Source organism: Calonectris borealis, chromosome 5 (assembly GCF_964195595.1).
Source record: "Calonectris borealis chromosome 5, bCalBor7.hap1.2, whole genome shotgun sequence".
Taxonomy (NCBI): domain Eukaryota; kingdom Metazoa; phylum Chordata; class Aves; order Procellariiformes; family Procellariidae; genus Calonectris; species Calonectris borealis.
The window spans coordinates 40,397,466-40,416,420 of record NC_134316.1 but is presented as its reverse complement, the minus strand read 5'-3'; the positions used below and the strand labels follow the sequence as shown (position 1 = coordinate 40,416,420).

The 18,955-nt window shown below is 38.6% G+C and overlaps 1 protein-coding gene across 2 annotated transcripts in view; it reads right to left on the bottom strand.

Annotated features, from left to right (window-relative positions):
* The window catches only part of SIPA1L1 (signal induced proliferation associated 1 like 1), a 78,583-nt gene that overhangs the window by 8,447 nt on the left and 51,181 nt on the right, over window positions 1-18,955 (bottom strand). For both annotated transcript variants that reach the window (XM_075151968.1, XM_075151969.1), the window contains exons 11-15: window positions 17,072-17,196; window positions 14,173-14,291; window positions 11,258-11,697; window positions 5,031-5,270; window positions 3,799-3,964 (exon numbers count right to left, since the gene is read on the bottom strand). In XM_075151968.1, the coding sequence (XP_075008069.1) occupies window positions 3,799-3,964; window positions 5,031-5,270; window positions 11,258-11,697; window positions 14,173-14,291; window positions 17,072-17,196 (1,090 nt within the window). The remainder of the gene's footprint in view (window positions 1-3,798; window positions 3,965-5,030; window positions 5,271-11,257; window positions 11,698-14,172; window positions 14,292-17,071; window positions 17,197-18,955) is intronic.

Genomic DNA, 18,955 nt, shown 5'->3' with positions numbered 1-18,955 from the left:
GATAACATATATAAGTCTTTTTTAGCCAATCTCACATTCTACCTTTTAAATACCTTTCAAACTTCTCCTGAAGTGGAAATCTCAGGCAGCCCTCACAGGTTCTAGAGCTCACGTGTAGCAGAGATAATGTTTACAGAAACAGACTGAATGCTGCATTAACCAGAGTTCTCTCTCGTGCCTGGGGGAAGCTGCCTTCCTGCAGGCAGAGCACCAGCAAATGCCAACTAATTAAAAGTCTCTGAACAACTAGGAACGCCCACCACCGCTTCGACTCTTCAGAAAGATTTGAATCAAAATTAAATAAGTAGTCCCATGAGTAAGAGAACTTGTGTCTTAACCCCACCATCATCCCAGCTTCCTCCATGCTCCACACAGAAGAAAGCAATATTGCATTAGCCTGGAGTTACATACTCTCTGGCCAGTGCCAGCAAGCTGCTATCAAAGAACGCATAACCACTCCCGTCAGCAGAGACACTGATTTTCATGAAACCTGTAGCAATATAACTATCTTTAAGACATAACATTTCTTTACAGTTTGGTTGAAATTTGCTCCAAAGGCTTTCATGGAGAAAAGCCTTTTCTGGCTGCTCGCAGCCCCGAAGGCCAACCGTATCCTGGGCTGCATCAAAAGCAGCGTGGCCAGCAGGTAGAGGGAGGTGATTCTGCCCCTCTACTCTGCTCTGGTGAGACCCCACCTGCAGTACTGCGTGCAGCTCTGGAGCCCTCAGCACAGGAAAGACATGGACCTGTTGGAGCGGGTCCAGAGGAGGCCACAAAAACGATCAGGGGGCTGGAACGCCTCTCCTGTGAGGAAAGGCTGAGAGAGTTGGGGTTGTTCAGCCTGGAGAAGAGAAGGCTTCGGGGAGACCTTTTTGCAGCCTTTCAGTACTTAAAGGGGGCTTGTAAGAAAGATGGGGACAAACTTTTTAGCAGGGCCTGTTGCGACAGGACAGGGGGGAATAGTTTTAAACTAAAAGAGGGTAGATTTAGACTAGGTATAAGGAAGAAATTTTTTTACAATGGGGGTGGTGCAACACTGGCACAGGTTGCCCAGAGAGGTGGTAGATGCCCCATCCCTGGGAACATTCAAGGCCAGGCTGGATGGGGCTCTGAGCAACCTGATCTAGTTGAAGATGTCCCTGCTTACTGCAGGGGGGTTGGACTAGATGACCTTTAAAGGTCCCTTCCAACCCAAACTATTTATGAATTTATGAAATGCCAAACAGAAAGGAAGACCTCACCACCCTCATTTGCTCTGTAAGCAAGTTTAAACAAAAAAGGAGATCATATGTTTTCCAGAAAGAGTGATTAAACATTATAAAGAGTTGCTCATTTGCACAGAAAAATAGTTATTTCTTCTCCGAAAAAGGAAAAAATGTTTAAACAGACGGTACTCTATTCCTGTGATCAAAATCCCACACTACGAGGTGGGAGAAGAGTGTGGAGGAGGGACTATTGGTACTGTACAGTGGAAGACAATCTGCCAGCATTTTTTTTCCCAAAACATTATAAATTTTAATATTAAAAGACTGCTGCAGGTTTCTGCTTTTATGGATTAAGGATCAGGAACAATTAAATTACTTTCAAAAACCTGCTATCATCAAAAGGCAAGGAAGGAAAGAGAAGCCGTGTCCCATGCCAACTTGCTATTACGTCAACTTCTCCCTTCTGCATTGCCTCCCTCAGGACATGCCCATCACAGTATGAACCTTGCATATACAGTTAACACTACAGAAATTACAACTTCTGGTACACAGTTGTCACTATGTTACATTGAGGATCAAGCTGCTTTTTTATTCTGAAATTTAAAAGCTCAATCAGCAGGTCTGTGTTATGATCCAGTGAAATCTCCCAGCACTCGTCCTGAAGTGGCAAAGAAAAAGAAAAAGCTGCTAAGTAAGCAGTGTTTACTCAAGAGTCGTATAGTTCACTTAGTGTTAAAGAATTAGGAGCTGGAACCACCAGTTAATATCAGACCTTGAGACTAAAAGGTTGCACAGATACGAACATCTGATGGAGTCGAAACAGAGGCAATACTGGTAGGAATTGTCTTCTGGTAATAGAGCAGAGGGAAGAGAAAAGGAAGGGTGTCTGAGAAGATATAACACATAAGTAGTAGGTAAGGAGATAAGGAAGGCTGGGAAGATAATAAAAAGACGCACAAGACACAAAAAGATCACAGCCTAGAACAAATTCTACTAGCAATCAAAGCCCTTGGCAGCCAACAGACAGGAAGGAGGAGGATCTTTGGTCTTTGTGCAGTGAACTGATGAAGGGCATTATCATCCTCTTTCTTATTTTTTTTTTTTTAACTGTCGAAAAATTTTTATGCTGTAAGAGCAACTTTTTTGCAAGATGAAATATAAATCATACAGTGGGCAGAAATGACAGTTACTTCTAAAATGGAAAAGATTTAATTTATTGGTGTGATAGAATGTTAGTAACTTGCTGAAATTTATCAAAAGTGTAACCTGAGTTAACATACTTGTTACAGCCACCAGGAAATAAAGATCAGGGTAAGAATTGATTCACTAACCCCAAAGCAGAAAAACAACGAACTAGGGAACATATATACTTTTCATGGTCTTCAGGTCACCTCTTTAAACAGAATGGAATTTCTTGGAATAAGAACAATCACCTTGCTCAAAACAACCAACAGGAGATGCTCGCATTGCCCACGTCCCTCAGAACTACCACAAACCTAAGAAAAAGATATCTTGCCATTGGCAAGGTTTTTTTTTTCCCTCCAGCCCCAAAGGTAACATCTGAAATAATCTGTGTACGGAACTTAGCACTTACAAGTTTTAATAAGCCACTCTGGGTTTTTAACAAGCAAAAGAAAGTTGCAGCTTTCTCTTCTGCATGGTTGCTGTGGAAACCATTTGGGCTCTAGGTGATGAGCCTGAGCTGTTAAGCACTGACTGTACATGGAGACTGTAGAAATCAAGACATTCTCTTCAAAATGATGGATTTTTAAAATTAATATATGCACTTTTGTGTAATTATACACACTTTGAAACACATCAGGAAACGTTTCTAACTATTTATTCTGTATAAATATTTGCTTAAGTTTAGGGAACATTCTTGGTCCTTGTTCAGTAACAGGATTAGAGGCATAAAAGGGTGCTTTTTGCAACGAATTTCAGTACTGTCAGTAAGTCACTGTCTAGTGAAGTAATCAGAGAAGAACAATTCAATGCATAAGACAACACTATAGGATTTTCCATGAGCCAGCAGTCCTAAACGTTCTTTGCAATTTGGTATACTAGTCTCTTTAAATTTGCACACAAAACTGTAATAATATTGCAGTGACTGTAATAATGAAACTGTTCCCCAAATGTATTTCTCTAGTGGATAAGTCTGTGACAAATGATGTTCTGTCCATGATGGGAATTCAGGGAATGCCTGGCATTTTATTTTCCTGTTATGGGTGAGAATTGAAAAGATCCTATCTGAGAAACTCCTGAGTCCAATGCAATGTCCAACCGAGTAAGCTCTGTATGAATGAACGCTTCAGCTTTGACTGCTTTGAAAGCACTCAGCATTTTCTACACAGAAGTCTTAAAGCTTCACAGCCTTCATCCTTTTCCAAATTGTGATGCATTTGCTCTATTAGTTAATATGCCCAGGCAGCAATGAACTCAATAATAAAATTCTTGTAAGGCGTAACTTTACACATTTCTAACTGAACTATGACTTGGATCAGAAGAGGACCTGTGCGTTGCTCTTCAGGTATTCTCAGATTTCACTTAACTGTGACAAGAGATAGCCAGATGACAGACTCTCTCTTTAACATACCTTAAAATTCTTCTGGGATTCAGGTGTTGGGCTATCAAGATCTATCAATTTCTTCAGGTCTTCTTCAACAGTGGACTTGGATGCTCGTTTTGGTGATGCTCGTAGATCTCTCACTGAAGCACGCAGCCGAGGGTGGGCCATTTCATTGCCATCACTCTGGTGACGTCTTAAATGAAATGGAACAGACACATTCAGGTCTCAAAGCCCTGGGGCAGGAGGCATGAATGAAACAAGAATTATAGCACCCTCAAGATTTTCAAAGAAAAAACCTAGGTAGGGGGCACAGAGGAGGGAAAGAGTTTCACTAATACAGCAGGGCCTCATCTTAATGAATACCTGCTAAAGCAATAAACTTGTTAAAAAAATCAACTAGCAATACACTCGAAGGTTATCATAATACATTTTCCCAATAAAGGACTGAATCTATTAAAATAATATATTCTGTACAAAACTGAAAAATATAAATGTCTTAAATGAGTCCAAAAGCAGCAAATCACTGAGTTTCTTTAATCTTTCAAGTGGCTTTTTATAATGCGTTTTTCACAAAGTTTCACCATCTCCTTTTGACAGTTATCAGTATCATCTAGGGATACTGTGCTTGACCCAATAAAAGCCAAGAAGGGTTGAATAAATTACTTTGAAATGGGCTTTCTGAATGATTTGCTTTCCAAGTCATGCTGGACTTGAAGGAACAATATTTTCAGTAGTAAGTTGTTTCTCAATTTCTCTTTCAAAGGAGATGGTTCCTTATTGTAACACAGAGAGACCCTGACTTGCTTTAAGCCAGCTAGACTGGATACGGGCAGCAATCTTAACAAGGCAACATGAAGTGCCACAGAGCTAAGGCATAGCATGCACGGTACTACTACATGGATGAGAGGCTTAAGGAAGAACTCAGGCTCTATGTTAAGAGGATTTAAAATATTTGCTCAAATAGCATTTTTGAGTCACCTTCAAGAAGTCCCAAGGAAAGATAAGGTTTAATAGGACTGAAATCCATACAGCTCTCTAGAAATGATAAAAAAATCTTTTACAACTTAACAGTGAATTAGATTAGCCAACTATCAAATATTTAAGCCCAACTGCAGAACTCTAGAGATTAAGTTCTACAGAAGACTAAGCATTCTATTAAATAGTCTTGAGCTCTTCTATACAGAGAAGTGTCACAGATCTCAACGCTTCTTTACAATTAAAGTAAATAACCAAACAAGAGAACCAAAAAGCAGTCTTACTTTCTTGAATCCATAAACCCCACTGAGTTTATTGTCCCTTCTGGCTTTTTCCATCCGATCAGATACTTGCTAGTAGCACCCTGGCGAGGGTAGAAAGTCCTAGGACCAGATGAGGAGGAAGAGGAAGAGGAGAAAGAAGGTGCAAGCTGCGGAGAAGTAGCAGAATGAAGCTCTTCTTTAGGTGAGCTTCTGGCACTGGTAAAAACAACCGGGCTGGCAGAGTGTCGTGAGCTCATGGTACTAGGAGAAAAACAAAATAAAGACCACATTTGTCTCCAGTGTGTATATATGCACCTTGTTTAACTATTTTTAAAGCAGAACTCTGGGCACAAGATGCTACTCTTACCAATAGGGGGTAGAGTAGCAAAACCATTCGCTCTTCTTAAGAGCCTTCCACCAAGGTTTCATTACAAACATCTCGCATAGTAATGAAAAATTTTGTAAGCAACCTCTAAGGACGCATTATACCACCCTTCCCTCGTTCCCCTTCACAAATGGGAAATCTAGGGTCCACGGTCATTAGGCAGCTTAAAAGTAATACAAGAGATTGTAGCTGAATTAGCAAAAAAGAACCCAAGTCCAATTTCTTGCTGGAATTCCTGGCTGTGGAAGAAAACATATCTGGAAGGAACTTAAGTAACAGGAAACATCTCTTTAAGACCCCACAACAGACCACAGAAGAAACTCATACATCTTTCAGAAGATGGATTTTGCCTGAAAAGCAGCTACCATTTGCAAAAAGAGACTCTTAAATTGAGAAGTTTGAGCAGATCTCTAACACATATTACAATTTGTCTAGACAGAAAAAAAAGAGTTGGGATGACCAACTGCAGGTTATTGTTGGAAGAAGGAGGGGGTCTTTGGATGGAAGCTACTCTTTAGTTATGCTGATATTCAAATCTGATGCAACCTGCATCGTATCAGGAGCGCTAGGGCTTAAGACAATATTTACTGTAACAACCTTAAAAGGTGAGGTATTTCTAAGTACAGTAACATGAAAACTTTGTGTACAGCCTTAGTACTGAAAAAGCATTATATATTTGGAGACCAGTTTTCTATCAGCTCTCTACACAACTTAGCCACATTTTCATCCCTGTATCCAACACTGCAAGGGAGGAATTTGAAACAGATGGCCCCGTGGTAAAGAACAGTTTCTGACTAAGAAATAAAAATTAGCTGGAAGGCTGCATAAAGCCTCTGAACTATCTCTTCGTTCTTAGCTTAATAAAAAATTCTTCACCACTCTTTTCATATCTTGATTAACCAATGCCTTTTCACATCTCTCTTTCTTACTGAAACAGAAAAAAGAATTTACGGTTAAATTTATGTTGCCACCTGGGAAAATAGTCTCACCTACGTTTAGCCTTATAGAAGCCAGTTATCTAATCTCTGCCACTTGTCTGGCTCCTGCTGCAGTCAATGGAGAAATATCCTTAGGAGGCGATTCTCCTCATCTTAAATTAGGTGTCTCGGACAGAGAGGGAGAATTAATGCTTTGGAGTTTCTCCTCTCTCTCCATTGACAACAGATGGAGTCTAAAAAATCACCTTCAATTATGTTTCATTTTCATATGGCTCAAGTTAAGCACCATGAGTCCCAACAGCTAAGTGCTGTGGATTTAACGAGGAGTCCGAGTAGACTGTAGTCTGCCCACCTCAAACAGCACTGGCTGCTGCAGCCCATGCTTCCATCTAATGTACACAGGGATGGCTGTGAAGACCCTCACATGAGGGGCAAGATGCATCTCCCCATACGTACGCAAATCAAATGACAATAATAGAGATTTTGTATTATAGAATTATTTTTTTTCTTCCCTCCATCTGCACATTTGAAAGGCCTTTACAAAAGACAGCAGATTGTGAAAATATAGGAAGAGATTTTCTTGTCCATCAAGCCCGTATATTTGGTGCTGCACATCACAACCTTTGTATTTGTAACAGATGTAAGTAAACATAATTTATAGCAAGAAAGCAGAGAAAAATAAGAGCTAGGGGGACAGGCAGTAAATTTCTCTTCATTCCCCGCTCTCTCTTCTTTTTCAATACTGAAAGAAAACTCCTACACATGCTGAGTAAACCAGCCCATCTGTGTGGCATCACCACCGCAACATTAAACCACCAAGATTTGGGGAAGATGCACATCTTTAAAGAAAACGTATGGGGCCTTTTTTTTTTTTTCCCTTCATTTTTACCCCCTTCTAATTACACTCAAGAAGTGGAGAAGTCTTTTGCTTCAGTGTAGGAAAAGGGAAGTTCTGATCACATTTCAGAATTCTTTAATCCATCAGGTAGTTCTCAAGGAAGTGCTAGTTGTGAGAAACATTTCTTGATAAAAACCAGTAACAGCTCCTAGACAGGCTAGTGTTGATCCTTAATATTACTAGGTAAAGAGGGCAAAAAATGATGTTCAGTATGCTCTACATAAAATTTATATATAAAATGCATATGTATATATAATAAAGTTATTATAGTATTTTATTATATATCATATTGTATATACACATTCTGTATTTTAAATATTATTACTTTAATATTTATTATATTAAATAATAATTTGCCAGACCAGCCTGGCAAATAAGCAGGAAAATTAGCATACAGTTTAAAATACACTTTTTCTTTAAAATGTATTGCATATTTTGAGCTATGGTTTTACAATATAGTATTTCTGCTTCAGGAACTATGTACAGAACTGTGGATGTGACTGAAGCTTTTCACCCTACAAGTAAATACAAGCAGGTCAATAGAATACTGACAGATAAAGAGATGCACTTGTTAACTAAGAGCGTATTTGGAGAGCAAAAGGCTTTGGATAAACTCTAGAAAAACTAAAGAGGAGCTGGAGCACTATGGTAGTGATGGAAAGTTATGAGAGCATTTGACACCAAGAAGCATGCAAAGGATTCCTCATACTGTAACAGACACCCGGACCAGCTGGATTACATCTGGAAGAAATTCAGTCCTCGTATTCTCAGGACACAGATAGCCACTGTTATCTCACCTCCCACCTCAATTATTGAGACATCAAGGATTAAATTAAGGACAAATTAAAATACTACATGACAATCTGCAAGAATTGCAGATAAGCCATTCATAAAAGTATTCTACAATCATTAAATAATATTTTAAGTATCCTAAAGTTATTAGAAGTAATGAAAAAGATACTTGATTAGAAATAGCCATGATTTGCCTTTTAGTTTTGGTAAGAGGACCATGAGAAACCGTACAGTTTAGGTGGAAATGAAAGTTTGATTTTTTTTTTTTTTCCTCGGGAATTCATGCCATCAGTACATATGGCTTCATTTAATGACATTCAGCTATAATGATTCTGTATAATTACTGGCCTACATAATGCAATTCTCCTGGGATGCTATGAGAAATCTGCACAATCATCAGGAAGGACTTTGGGAATGGGAGTGAAGAAGAAAAATAAAACCCAGCCAGAAGCTCTGCTGTAAAAGTTAATCACTATAATTTACATTTTGCCACCAATTCTCAGGTACAAGTTCTTTTATGCACCATCAAATGATCTGAACACTAATTATCGCTCCTGTCTTCTACAGACACAAACACTCTAATTTGTGGTTATTTTCTTTTCTTTTGTCACTGAGTTCTTTTCAGGGCCAAATTCCTTTTCTTCTTGCTCAGAAACCCGACTCTAAAGACATTACAGACATTCTGGCATCCACAGGCAAAAGGTAAAAATGTGAGAAGCAACAAAGGATAACAATTTAGAAACGGATAGAGAAACACACCAATTAAGCTGTTCATTTCTCATGAAAAGTAGCCTGTTCAGAATCATCCTTTAGTCTCCCCTCCTTCACCTCCTTGAAGCAGGCAGCTGTGGTTACATTTTGGAAGTGCCAGTTTAACGAGCCTCCAGCTCTAAGCTCTTGTGCCTCCATAGAAAGAGCTATGGGAGAGCTGGGAGCAAACAGCTGGACCCAGGGTCTCCTCAGGTCAGCACTGCTGTTCAGTGTGCAACCACCAACTGAGGACGCCATGAGAAACAAAATGAAAGCTTTTTAGCCCAGACCGTGCCTTTGCTTTATTGTGAGGCATCAAACACATACTCTAGTCTTCAAAAATAAGAAATAATAAAGAAGGAACACAAGTCAGTCTGTTTTTTCTCCACCAAAATAAATGATGTGGGTGCAAGGATTGCAGTATTTCTCAAGTATCATGCCCCATGTGTCCTACAAATTGCTACTACTCCTTTTTGCAAAGAGCTGCATTTTTAACATATGATTTTTAAATGAAACTGGAAAAAAAAAATCCAGCTGTTTTCTTTAGCGTAAAGCCTAGGGAACCTTTATCTGGCAATTTCAGTAACAGACCCAAAAAACCACGTAAAGAATCATTTCAGTATCATCAGAGAAACAACACATAAATTAATCCAAATCAACCAGAGAAAATACCATGTTTGGAGACACAATGCTATCATGTAACAAATAATGAGACAACATCCTAGACTTAAGTTTGAATCAAGTTGCAAAGTATATTCATGGAAGACAAAGATGAGAGCTGTCAGGCTTTGCCTGTCCTGAAAAGATATGTTTCTTTCTATTAAATTTTCTTGGCTTTTCTACTGAACTAGCCCTAGCTCAGAGAAGAGGAAACCAGAACCTCAGATGGACAAAGACGCCATTCCCATTAGACACACCTTTACAATAAAGCTTCCAAGAGTTACACGTAAGTTTCCCAGGCTTGAGTTGCTTCTGAAAAAATCCTTCCAAGTGAAATGCTACTGACAACTTTATTACAATCAGCATTTTGTATAAGAATCTCACATTTAATGCTACTGCCAGCTACATTCAGACAAGTACTGCAGGGCATGTGGTAAATTCTAATGAATGATAAAAAACTGCATATAAACACGCTTGTCTTAAAATAAAAGGGATAAAACTGTAGATAACCACCATATAGATTTTTATCTTCAAGAAAGGGGCACATGCTAACATTGCCCAAAATTTAAGTAAATCCCTCTGCATAGTGTTTTCTACAGACTTGCTCAAGTCCTTCATGCATGCATAGCTACTAGAAACACCAGCCTCAAAGACTGGGGTGGGATTTATATCAACTGAATATGAGCTTTAGTGCCAAAAATGGCCAACCAAGAGATGCAGGAAACCGGAGTGGGACCACCATTAATAGATTACTTAGTCAAAATTACCATGACAAAGCACATGGAAACCATTCACCACATTACAGTCTCTATGACAACCCCTATTTGCAGCTACTGTATGAGGAGTTGTTAAACTGTCTGATGAACACCTAGACTTGCATAACTGTAGCTTTGCTCAAAACAATTAGCAAAAATTGCTTCAGACTTTCAGCCCGTAGGTATTTTAGCTGCACACTCAAAACAGATGTGCCATAAGAATAAAAATGCAACAGTCAGGCTCTGCAAGGCCAAACAATTATGATGATCACACATCTTCCTTGAAAGAGCTGTGGTTTTTTTCTTGTTGCTAGAATGACACAGTATGAGCATTTTTCAAAAAGTGCACTGAATACTTCTTGGAAAATGGGTTAGGAAAATGGTCTAAAATATTTTCTGCCTCTAGCAGCTCTGATTAAGTTGTAAAGTGGGTATCTTCCACCTGAGGTGTGGAACAATTATACATATACTTGATATTGCCAGTTTTGCAAGTGGCTAGAAGGAGAAAGCGAAGGTGACTGCAATGTCTCATACCCACAAGCTTGCAGCAGAATGAGATTAAAATCTACACGCTAGCACTCCCAAGCAACTTGCTCTCGGTCTTGATCATACTGACTGCAAGCAGATTTCTAAACAAAAAGACTGGGAAAAAAATGCAAAACATCTGAAACGCGTACTTGCAAGATTAAAAAAGAACCTCATCTTAAACACACATATTAAATATTATGTGCATTAATAAAATGGACCGATCTCCTTTCTGATCCATATATGAACTGCAGTTCTTGCAAGATATTCCTTATAAACACATCAGACACGTGTCTTACATTAGTTTAGTAGCAGCAGTATGGAATATGCTCTCAAAGGCATTCTTTAGTGTTATAAGCAGTAGCAGATGCGAAGACTAAAGGTGGTCTTAATTTTCAAGCATTCTGCACAGTGAGATCTTCAAAACACTGGTTAACATCAGTAGAAACCTCTCTTCAACATCCACTTCTCACTTTTGATAGGCTAGAGAGTGAGAATGGGAAAATGAGCGTGGAGGGATCAATCTCGTAAGAGGTGAAAATTACCTTGTATGTGAGATGGCATCACTAAGACTATAAGCACTGTTCTCCCTTGTTAGAGGATTGGAGGCTGGTTGACTCTTGCTGTGAATATCCAGGCTCAGTGAAGACTCGGTCTTTCGGTCTATGTGGCTGTCTTTTTCCAATGTCCTGTCTGCAATGGAGACCACTTCGCTGGAGCTATGCCACAGCGGTGCCACTTTCTCCTTTGTTAGCCCTGTACGGGGAGATGTTGCTGCTCCCAGGGAGGCAGTGCTGCCATGGCTAGGTCCGTAGGAAGTGGTATCTATGCCACTATCAGCTGAAGTCCCTTGAAGGTAGTTGTAGCTGTTCAGCTCTGATTCAGTGCGCTCCCCACTGTCATACCATTTCTCATCACTGTGAGCACTGGAGGCATTGCTGGAGAGAGTATTGCTGCTGGAGTGGCTGGAGTAGTGGCTGTCAGACTACAGAAGAAACAACAATCCAAAAAAACCACACTTGTAGGTTTATTTCAGAATTATGGCAATAAAGACTAGGAGCAAATAAACGATTACAAAAGTCACCACTGCACAATAGGAGTTCTTCTACCCTGAGGTATTGGATAGGTACATTGAGGAGACTAATAAACTCTAAAAATTTCATTCCAACACAATGCATGTGCTCTGTTCTGGGTGCGCAAAAAGCTTTCATATGGATTTGGAAGCCATGTTTTAACTATCCAGAGAAGGCCAGAGTTGTTTGTAGCTTGTCCCAAAATACTTTACACTGTTTCCTTTCAAGCACAATTCTGCTCAGCCCAGTCCAATGAAATTGGCTGAGCTAGACTTTGACTTGGTTTATAACTACTATAATTAAAAATATTCTAATTTTAAGACTCCAACATTTTAGAACATGAAACATAACTAATCCACAGAAAGTGCACAGGTTATTTTAATAATCCAATTGCCTACCAAAAGGTTAAAGTAGAGCAAAATAACCACTGTAGTAGGGTGTATTTCCTCCTCAGCAGGAGTGTCCTTTGCAAATGACCACTGAAATGCCATTTAACTGAAACTGTTTTCCAAGAGGCAAAATTGCAAGGGAGGAAGCTTTCATGCAATGCTTTGAAATTGTCCCATCAGGGCATGCCAGGGTCTGGCTGGTTTGTGTGTTCTGTCCTTGGTTACAGCCAGCTGTTATGAAGAAACTCAATGTCCTCAATTCTATGGTGGGCATTGGTGGAATATCCCATTACAGGAAGAACTTCTTGCCATACACTCATCATTGCTTAGTAGCTCAGCTACCTTTGGGGTATTTATATCCATCTGAATTCCTTAATTTTAGTTTCCATCTACAGAATTTATTTACGTTCTGATCATCTATATAAATCAGAGCTGAAGCAGTTTTTCAGTAGGCAATGGACTTGTTTGGTGACCAGATGGCCCAGGAATAAGGGAACGGATGGAAAGGAGACTTGAACCACCTTTCCTATTTGTCTACCCCTGGAGTTTCACCAAACAGGCATAGGCAGAGATCCTAGTCAAATATAAAAGATTAGATACTGTTTCTGTTTTCACTGGAAAAGAGGAAAAATAGAGATCGGATGTATACTGAGAGCAAGAAATTTCGGCATCCACATTTCTTATACTAAAGCAAGAATTGACAGAAAACCAGGAGGAATATTAAGTTGATCTGGACTCCTAGTTATCTCCAATTAAAGTTACTGCTCTTCATTAGGAACTGCATCACTCCCCCCCATCCATCTGTCTACATAATAAAGATTTACTTTAACAATGACTAAATGAGAACAATGCAAGCATTAATAATTCCAGTGCTACACTTCGCATGCAAACTAATGAGTTATGTATTACATCATTATACGGTCAAATACATCTCATGGAAAACAGGTCAATCTAAATATAAAAACTAGTTTGCGCTCCTGAGAATATGAAGACAGGTGTGTTGTTGTTGGGTTTTTTTGGTGGTGGTTTTTTTTTAAGAATAATAAGGATGTTATGAATTAATAACCTAAAAGCAACACTTTCAATTGTATTGAAAAAAGAAAGCTGGTAAGCAGAAGCAAGTAACAGGAACCAATTAAAGACTTTCTCACACCTATATAAATGCAACTAATACTTTCAGTATAACCACACAACAAAACTATGTACTTTAGCTGATTGTACAAATAAATAAAAAAACCAAGTGATACAGTTTATTGGGTAAATTAAAGTTTAAAGGGTGGGGTCTTTTGAGTCTAGTGACTTAAATAATTTTCAAGACATTTTAAATTTATGAACATTACTGCATTTATCTATCTCTCTGTATGTAAATCAGGAAGTGACAGTCTCCAAAAAGGTGTGAATATCTAACTCTGCAGAGACAGAAAGGCAGACTTTACCATTTAGACACTAAACACAAATAAAACAAGAAAGATTTTCTTCAGCAGGATTCCAGCATATCTTTCAAAGTCTTCCAACAGTGTGCAAGGTAGATTATGGAAAGGAAGTAAAAATTACATTAGATGAGGAAAGTGGAGAAAATACAAAACCAAAAGCAAGATCATTATTCTGTTTCAAACAAGCAGCTTTCTGAGTGTTGCATTAAAAATATATTAGTAAACTAAGTCTCACATGTGAGGCCTAGGAATAGCTTTGCAAACTCCCACAAATCCTCTACTTATCACAAGATATCAGACACGGAGTTGCTGTTCAACTGGCAAAAATACTTTAACAACTAATAAATATTTCAGTAGGCTGTGCTTAGCTTCTGTAGGATTCAGGAAACAACAGGTCTGCTCTACTGCTTCCTCCATGTTCTAGTAGGGAACAGGGCTTGAGAATTTTTTTCTTTCTTTTTTTTAACTGATATTCTAAATATAACTTTGAACAACACTTTTGGTATCAAGAGCTTGTGGAGCAAGAGCAAAACATTAAATAATTCATTTTTTTAGGATAACTTACATGACCCTGCTTATTTGGAGACAAGTGAACCACAGGATCCTGTCTCATCAGTCTTCCACTGGGGCTTTCTCTGAAGGATGGCAGTACTTTTGATACTGCTGGGAGATGGCATGTTGGTTCTGCAATACAGCACACAACGATGTACTGAAGAGCATAAGCAGTGCAACAAACTAAGAAAATGTGTAACCTAATTTTACACTGCAATTTTTCAAATACTACCATTAGCCAAAAACTTTGGAAACCTAATACAAAATTCATTCCAAATAAAAAAAAATACATATTGTGACAAAACACAGGTGAGTAAGTGAGGAGCTCATTCCTGCCTAGCGTAAATCAGTAAGACTTCAGGAAAAACCAGCAGCCACCATCCTGGCTTTTGTTAGAACAATCTGAATGGTATATGCTCCTATTGTCCAACAGCACCGTATCAGAGCATTAAAACAGCAGAATATTCATTTTCACAGTGTATTGACATTGTATCTCTGTATGTACATTGCCTGTGGACAAAAAATTAAATAACTTGAAGATCCACATTGCCTTAAATTGTATTCTACGCAAGGCAGGCCAATAGCAAAAGTCTACAGTGATCACTTAAATGAACACATTTTCTCCAACTACTACACATATTTCTTGTCAAAGTTAAGGTGAGTTAAATAAACACTTTCTAACTGAAGAGATAGCAAAAATGTGTTGACATCACAATATTCCCTTAAAAATTGATGGCTGTGAATGTGAAAACTGCAGAGATGTACAAAACAAAGGAACACTTACTAAACTAAATGAGACAAAAGTGGACAGAATTCAATTCATTCCTCTTACGTGGATATTCATAGGAGTGCTCTTTGCTAATTAAGCTTATTTTTTCCTAGGAGATAACTATGGAGGTCTGGAGGGTGTTCAGACACAGCCCTTCAGGTAGGTAACTGCGTTCTCGGAGCACAAGGTCAGTATTTTAAAAGAATCTTTCCTAGTTGTAACTTTTTATCTGTATCTTGTCTCTTGTGGTTATGCAATAGTCTGCACTTCTAAAAATGCTGCTTTTAGGTAGGATATGTGCTTATGAACATCAAGTACTTAACAATACCCGTGCTAATTAGCAGTGCTTTAAAGCTTTCCCCAGCACAGCTATGATTTGTTCATCTTGATCTGCAGCATTACTAGCTTTTTAAAAAACAAATTTAAAAGCTTTTTTAAAAATATAAAATAAAATAAAAATAATAACAATAATATCATCAAACTTGATTCCCCCTGCCAAGTGGTAACAAGCAGTGTTGGTGCACAAAGAACAAAGGTCTTCTGTAGCTAAGAATGGGCCTGGAAGGAATGTGTGGATTCACTGCACCTAATGCTTTATTTACCTTGAGACAGATTATCCCAAGTGGAAATGTGCTTATCTGGCACAGAACCAAACTTTCACCTACATTCACCAGCTTGGCAATCAAGTCTCCAGTCGGAGATGCAGCTTCCAACTGCGACTCTATGAATGCAGGACAATACACAAGGGATATCAGTATGCATTTTCAGCCTTTGCCAAATGCCGGAGCCACCTCTTCCGCCACACAATTTTTCCTGTTCTTTTTGGTCTTATTTATTTATTTTGCTGATATGGTGACACCTGACATTGTACAACAGAACTTGCTGGCAGCTACACTCAGTGCCAGCATCAACACCCAACTGTTGGTCTGCAAAAGTAATGCTGAGCAAAAGCTCAGTTTTACATGTGTCGTTACCATCACAACAGTATCAAAACATATGCGATTAGAAATTGTTCTGTCAAAATGAGAACTGCAGATCAGTATAATCACAGCTTTTTAGTGAGCAGTATGGGGGGAGTTGTGAGGGAGGGACTGACAGATGGCTTCAATAACAAGGCACAGCTCACTGAGGTTGTGAAGGTATGTGAACAAAGTACATCTCCAGAACTTGAGGGTGGCGTTTGCCTTTACGAACTCCTGCTGATCAAACTGAACCTTATTCTGTGTTCAACTCTAGTCCATTTATATAGAACAAAAGCTGTGATGCAGTAAAATGATGACCTATATGTGCAATACAAAAAGTATGGAATTGTTTAATCTATGGTAACAAAGTTAGAAAAAAACAATCTAGCAATCTTGACCATGGTCATCAGGTTGGATCCTGTTTGTAGACAGGACATTTCCACTGGTGTCAATCTCATTGGTATCCGCTCAAGTCAAGCCATAGCTGTAGCAAAAGGTGTATGTGCAAAAACTTCAAATGAAGGCTTAACAAAGCAAATTCTCAGTACCCAGCTGTTTTATGCAGTTAATATGTTCCCTCAGCTGACAGCTTAATTACCAAGTGCAATGAAAATGTATACACTGGTGGAAGGCGATTACCAAACTATAGATTTACTTCACTATTTAAACTTTAATCGCATTTTTTCCATTTTGTACACGGTATTTTTATAGCTTCAATGATCAAACAATCAATTTGCATTTATATAGCACCATTTGAAAGTGAGCATCACAAGCACTTTAGACAAACTAAGCAAAAATTAAACTAAGCCAAGCCACTCGGGATAGTAGGCGAGGTCAAACAAGTGCTCAACAGCAAGACAAATTAATAAGTGTGTCTACCCAACCGCTTCTAAAAGGACAGAATGTTTTAAGGTAAGAGCATTAAGGTAGATTTAGTCCCACAAGCAAATGAAAAACTGAAATCGGTTCTTCTTCAGGTGATACTCATAGGTGTCAAGGAAACAGACTGCAGAAGCTAGTATATGCTTCAGACCTAATTATTCATCCTGATGAACAAGATTAACGTTCAAAGACACTGAAAACACAGTGCTTAAGAGGGTTCTCCCTCTGCATGGAGAGGTATTGCCAAAGTCACCTTGTGGTTACCACCGCTTGCTCTTTGTAAAGACTTAATTACCTACCCATCTGGTCAGCGATACTATCCTCACTTCTTTGCCAGCTGGGTGTGGATTTGCCGCTACCACCCGTATCTGATTGCGTGTTCTGCCTGTCAATGGAAGCAGGGGATCTACGGCTAATTCCAAACCTGTTATAACACCCCAAAAAACAAAGCAGATAATGATTTTAAATATGCATAAATCTCACGTAAGGAGAAAAGAGCACTTTTAAGAAGCTAGTGTCAAACAACAGAGCAGAGCAATGCATAGTACAACTCCTTGAGGGTTTTATAACGATTTTCCATTTCATTTTTGTGGCAGCTTCAGGACCCATTTAGCACCTTTAATGCATAAGATTACAGTACACATTAATTTATTGAGCATCTTTGATAAAGAACATGTAGTTACAGTGCATACAATTAAGAAACCAGACGAAAACATCCAGAAATAAAATTATTAGTTTTCATTTACATAGATGTTTACATGGAAAGGTGACCAGACCGTTACATGGTTACAGAAAATTAACCGCAATGAGTAAAACTTAAAAGTTTGGATAAAAGCCACACAGGAAAAAGAGATGTGTTTGTTGGGAAAAGATTTCAAGGATGGATCCTTTTAACTGGGAAAGTACTACCCCAATCTAGTCAAAGTGAGCATCAGAAAGTTTGTTGGGACAATCCCATGGATCTCGGCCACTTTCCTGGGTTCTAAGCAAAAGGCTATTAAGGTCATACCTAGGTGACACAGACACATATGCAAGCAACATAGATTCATTTGGGGCAATATTACACTACCAAACGTTTTAATTAAGAGTTTATAAAGTTGACTGTACTGACTATGGACTCCCAAAACCTGGGAGGTATAAATTCTGTAAATTATGAAGTTATTGGATCATAAAATAATTTGAATTTACTAGTGTAAACTAAATACAGGCGTAGGAAAGCAGCGAGACGTGTATACCTATTGCTGTAGAAGAAAGCATAGAGTTCAATGGACTTTTTGTAAATCCTGCTAGATTAGTCAGATGGATTTTGGAAAGCTCAATAGAGCTAAAGTAAACTCAAGGAGAAGAACCTAATGACAAAGAAGACACACAGTCCCTCTGTGCCATATTGAAGTCCACATGCATTATATGCCTAGAAGTCTGTAAGAATTAAATCTATAATTCTGTATTACTTATAAATCATTCATAAGTCTGTAAGAATTATAGTTGGGTTCAGAATTAGCAGATCAATCATTAAGAATTCATCAAGAATAATCCATTTCTGAGCTGTTGGTGTTTGGGTTTTTTTAATCAGACATACCCTGAAGGAAAAAAATTTTACCAAAACTCTACATGCACAGAGTAACACCCAAAAGAATTACAAGCCAATATATTCTCTATATATGAAGAAGTTTCTCTAGCTTTAAGTGTCTAACATAATAAAAGAAAATAAAATACCCCAAACTGTGCTTTCTACTCACTCTACTACAGCTACAGACTGCCCCACATGACTTCCGATGTAAAACAGACATCTGCCACTCTATCAGAACAAGCTCAGCGTGGCTACCCCGTCTGAAAATTTATGTACTTGTTAACTCAAATGAATCCACCAAAGAAACATCACATGACTCAGAACAACAAAATCCCACTACTATCCTTAGACCAAGCAGCTGGAACGTGCGTGTACATGCAGCACAGCTCCGAAATGTCACATTTTGAAACTTGGGCCTTCTAAATTTTACCCAAACATGACCCTACTTCTCTTTTGTTCACCGCTCCCTGGTACAGCCAACACATGGTTTGATGAAGTGAAGAACACCTGGATATATCTGCCTTCTGAATGCAACCAATTTAAATTGAAATTGCATTATGTAAGTAATGCTTTCCCTTTCCTATCCACACGGACTAGCTAGAATTTCACTTAA